Source organism: Gavialis gangeticus, unplaced genomic scaffold (assembly GCF_001723915.1).
Source record: "Gavialis gangeticus isolate Ggan-Ray unplaced genomic scaffold, GavGan_comp1, whole genome shotgun sequence".
Classification (NCBI taxonomy): domain Eukaryota; kingdom Metazoa; phylum Chordata; order Crocodylia; family Gavialidae; genus Gavialis; species Gavialis gangeticus.
The window spans coordinates 25796970-25802191 of NW_017729025.1; the positions used below are offsets into that span (position 1 = coordinate 25796970).

At 39.7% G+C, this 5222-nt stretch overlaps 1 protein-coding gene across 2 annotated transcripts in view; it reads right to left on the reverse strand.

The window, feature by feature from the left end:
- Nucleotides 1-5222, reverse strand: part of TECPR2 (tectonin beta-propeller repeat containing 2) — an 83788-nt gene that overhangs the window by 45505 nt on the left and 33061 nt on the right. For both annotated transcript variants that reach the window (XM_019518539.1, XM_019518538.1), the window contains exons 15-16: nucleotides 3160-3249; nucleotides 902-1135 (exon numbers count right to left, since the gene is read on the reverse strand). In XM_019518539.1, coding sequence (XP_019374084.1) covers nucleotides 902-1135; nucleotides 3160-3249 — 324 coding nt within the window. The remainder of the gene's footprint in view (nucleotides 1-901; nucleotides 1136-3159; nucleotides 3250-5222) is intronic.

The following is a 5222-nucleotide window of genomic DNA, read 5'->3' on the forward strand; positions in this document are numbered from 1 at the left end:
TCTTAATAGCCATAACTGGTCAAGGAGTTTGGTTGTGGGCATCAGCTTGATAAATACAAGTTCAGCAACTTCCTTGCCTATGCAGGGGCATTAGTTAAGTATGAACTTGACAAGACAGTGAGTATGGACAAACTATTGAACTGGAGTGAATTAATGGGGCAGGGACTTACTGCAGAGCAGCTGATGCACAGCAACTGTCCATCTGCCCTGTGACAGAAATAGGGCTAAGGAGCTGCAGCTTAGTTTTCAACTTACTACAAGATAAGGGCAAGCAGATGTGCAACTACAGCATGTCAACTGTTCCATGGTAAGTCCCTGCCTGTTAGCTTGCTGCAATTTGTTGTCTATACCCAGTTTTCCTTGAAGGGCTCCCACCTAAGTAGTGACTAGAGAGCATTGCATCGTAATATAGGCAGAGCAGAGGCACCCAAGTTAGCTGAGCTCCCAGAAGCAGTATAGCCACAGTGTTACATCCACATTAATTTACCCTGAGAAACTCATTAACTCGAGCAGAACACTGCATTACCCAACTATCCTGTTTCTGACAGGCAAGCTAACTTGTTTTGAGGTAGACACCGCACTGCATTATATAGTGCAGCCCTACTCAAAGACAACAGAGGAACTTTGAAGGCTCTCATTCACATGTAACATTGTGGGACACCACAGTTAATGCTGCCTCCTCACAAAAGGCTCTCTGCAGCATGCCTTCTATTCTAAAGCCCTGGCATTTTCTGAGGCATTGAAAATTTCAAAATTATAAGGAGACTGCAATCAGTTTGAAGTTGTATCAAATCCAAGGAATCTTATATTTTTAAATCAGAACTTACAAAGCAAAAACCAAAGTGAAGAAGAACATTTTTTTCCTCTGCTGAAAAACAAGTTAGATCAACAAAAGCCATACCTAGCTGAGCAAGGTCCAGTTTTGTCCAATGCATCCCGGTTGGACAACTTGGTGATAGTGTTCTGATAAATACACGTCCCAGAGTATCCAAACCCCATATGGCATCCTGGCAGGCAGAATAATACATCGTTTCAGCATCAGGTGGTAGCTGCACCGTAGAAGGATGGAACTGAGGATTCTGATCACTGACACAAAACAGATCCTTGTTGCTCTGGCAAAGCCACAGAAAGCTTCCTATAGAAAGGATATTTATGTTATTAAAATAGCTTCTAATCCAGTCTCTGAAAGGTTACATAGGAGTCGTGTTCGGTCATTAAGGGCCTGTTGTATTTAAAAATAAACCAGGGTTTTGCAACACATTCTTGGGCAAGATTTTCTAACCTATAAGCCTGGATTTAAGGTCTTACATCCATATTTAAGCACCCCAAATAAATGGGCTGATTTTACTGAGGGGTAAAATGTTACACATCTGAGGATGAGTTTGACCAGTGTGAGGTTTCTGTACTGTTCTCTTCTGTTGAATGGAATCATTCCCTCAAATTCCATTCCTGCTTTGTTCAATGTACACTACATATTTTTGCCAGCATGGCTATGTTTGATCAGGAACACTAGGCAGCAAGATTTCTGACCAATATTCTATGAAGGCAAATGCCTGTACATTCACATATTCTGGCATAAAGCCATTTTGCTGGTATCACTCCATTATGCTAGAAATACTGTGCTGATACAACATGCTGGCATAGCTCTCTTAGCTTAGACTTTGCCCCAGTGTGAAAATTTCCCCATTACCATCATTTATTTTCTCTAAAAAACCTGGTAACATGAACTTTGGCTTAGGCTTTGCCTATACTGGAGTTTGGCCCAGATGCAAGCCACTGGTGCGAATGCCTAGTATAGACAATGTCAGCCTCGACACACACCATGGCAGCTCACCATGATTTCAAAGAGAGGTAAAATGCAAGTCACAGTTACCTTGTCTACCCAAGGTTGGTCACTAGTGGTTAGAAATGGAGCATATCACCACTGCAGACAAAGCCTTAAGCAGTTTGAAAATATTACAGTGTTTTCTTAACAAGCATCATCCCGCTGCCTAACAGTACCTTGGACAGGTTACCTTAAAATGGATGAAAGCAGGGGAAGTTTACATCTAGAGAAAATAAAATAACCTACTATTCCCCCCACCCTCCAAAAGACTTTTAATTTCCAACAGGGATGGGAGGGGAAAAGGAGGGCTTGATGAAGTAGGAGGTATGAGTTCTATTCCCAAGTCTAACACAGATGCACTGAAATGCTGCCCCTGTCTCTATTTCCCCTTCTGCAAAACAGGGATATTCCCTTAATTTACAAACTTCTAGCCTTTTTCAAATGCCAGGCTTAAAAACAAACTAATTTTTTTTTTATGTCATCCAACTTTTTTTTTAAATGTCATTCTGCAATGAAAAAAAATAATCTCCTTCCAGAGAGCTTTATTTACTCCACCAACTTGACAGGCCAGACTGCCCTCTCTCTCCCCTTCCATCCTAAAAGCACTTTTTTCAATTAATGAGACACTGTAGAACCTAACTGTCCCCACTTTCAGCAGTAAGAGGAATATATTAGAATCTTAATATTGAATTTGGCATCAGAAAACATAACTGATACAAGAACAGGTCTACTTAACTACAAAGGACTGATAAACAAATATATAGATGACAATCCCCCTCATCTTTATCCATTCAGGCACCTCAGTCCATTTTGGAAAACCATCTGGCACTACAATGTATTCTAGTCTATTGTGGCAGCACAGGAAATAAAGAAAAAATGATTAATACAGGATCTCTTGGACCTTCAGCTTGAGTTTTGCTAATAAAACCCCATCTTTGCAGACAGCCTCTTTTACTCCTTAGGCACTGCAGACTACTATGTTACTTTGTTTTTCCCCTCTCAGCATGAGCTGCTTGGTACCACTCCAACTGATGGACATACAGTCCCCACAAAAGTTTATTAAATGGACCAGTCAGTAAGGCTGCTTAAAAACCAATATATACACTTTTCTCTCAAGGCCATTCTATTGCAGGCCTATCATGGCTTAACTTCAGTAATATGCAAAGGAGTTTCCAGCTGCTCCAAATATCTGGGATTCCCACATACCAAAATGGGCAGAAACAAATCTGGAATAATTTACCTTCATGCAATCTGTTAGATTCATCTGAGATATCCATCCCACCGCATAAAGTCAATTTACTTAAAATATAAACCCATACTGCAGATTGACTAACCTTCTTTAGTTGGAGCTGTGGAAGCCAATACAAAAACCCACTTTGTGGCAGAAGCAGTACCACGAGGCACAATATTATTCCAATATGTGCCTGAAAAAGAAAGCACAGTAGCATCAGTATTGTGCATGCTTCAACAACTCCAGTTTTGACCAAAATAAAAACAACACAAAAAAATTTCAATGAAATATACTTTCAACAGTTTGAGGATTTGCAGTTATATGCCAGTATTAACTGTTGGCCACAGCAAGACTGGCTATTGACTAGAATAAAGACAAATATCCTAAAAAGAAATGACTTATAACATCAGAATCCAGTAGTTTTGGTGGATCTCACTGCACTCGTACGTTTGAGAGACCATTTCTCTTTCTAATGAATATATTTTAATGGATTTAAATGAATTTACGGTCACTATATGTTTATGGTATGTAACATAAGAACAACTCACATACCAATATATGGAAGATGTCATGCTAAGTCAGGGACTTTAAGTTTTATGTTAGAAAGTCTGGCAACTCAACATTTGTGAATTATTGTACTAAATGTACAGCCTACAAAAACTATAATTAAGGATTCCGATCGTACCTGTTGCTTGTCAGTTGTTTTTCTCTGTTTCAGTTGAGGAATCTCTTTGTTACTAGCCTATCTGAAATTATTAAAAATAGGTCATCTTTTGCTCTGAGCCCTAACAACTTTGACTGAATACTAATTACTGAAGACTCATTCCTGGCATTCATGTAGCCTTTGAGAGTAAGGCTCTTTCATCAAATGGAAATTTCACACCACTTATAAGACTTTCTACCCTTCCTGGCACATTACTATCACAAAATTTATCTGATTAACAGTACTACTCACATGTTAGTCTTCTGAAAAACAAAATCCCCAAACATTTACACTTACGCAGCAACTCCATCAGGTGATACTTGACTATTTATGAACAACAGCTTTTGTTGCAAAGTTACTACTGGTTTTCCAGTCAGACAAAAACAATGTTAGGATGTTTTTGCTTTTAGTTGCTAGTGTAAAGTAACAGTAACCCCAAAGTCAGAACTAAACTATCATGTGCACAACCTTAAAAGACTACTCGATTAGACAATAAACTTTCCACCAGCAGCTAACACTTTATCAATATGCAAATCTCTTATTTTTTTAATATATATTAAGAGTTTCTATCTAATTCAGTATTTGAATCACAGTCATCAAGTCTACTATTAAAATGTAATCTAATGACATGCTCACTGAAAAGAAACCAAAGCCTTTCTGACATATGTCTGATGTAAATACCAGACTATATAATCCTCTTGTGTCATCTAATAAGAGAGATTCTTAAAGGAAAGTCCAATCTTGCATTTTTTGGCTACTAATATGTTTTTTGCTATAGAGGACTCCAAGGTAAACTTTTTTTTGAGAGTAAGATGACAGCTTCTGCACCCACATTTAAAAAATGATTAAAGAAAAAACCCATCAAAACATAAGAAACAGTCTGTCTCTCTCTCTCAGCAGCCACTACCAAGTCTAGTGGAAATAAGGCTGTCAACCAATTAAACAGTGTAATCGTGATTAGTTGCGTGATTAAAAAAATTAGTCGCAATTAATCACGATTTTAATCACACAGCAAAAAACTTTAAATTATGTGCAGAAAAACTCAAAATGATACAAAATTATGTAGGTATTTTGTATGGTTGGGGACTGGGTGTGTGGGAGGGAATTTGGGAAGGTGTGGGGGGCTGTGGGTCTGTGTGTGGGGTTTGGAGCCCAGGGAGGGGGAACCCCCACATGCCCTGGCAGGATGCCGGGTACTGTTGAGTCAGGAGTGAGAGACAGCAGCAGGGCTGGGGGGTGCTGTGGCTTGGGAGTGAGGGGCAGGGGTAGGGCATGGGCATATCACTGCCCCCCACTACAATTATATTACACCCCGCACAGGTATCCTTTTTTTCAAAGCTGGAAATATGATAACCCTGCAGGAATGCAGCCTAGCAGCATATAGAGCAGCACCCAGCTGTGTGTCCTCCTCTCCCCACCTTCCTGCTGCACCCATCCAGAGCCTGTGCCTAGGCTACCTTGTG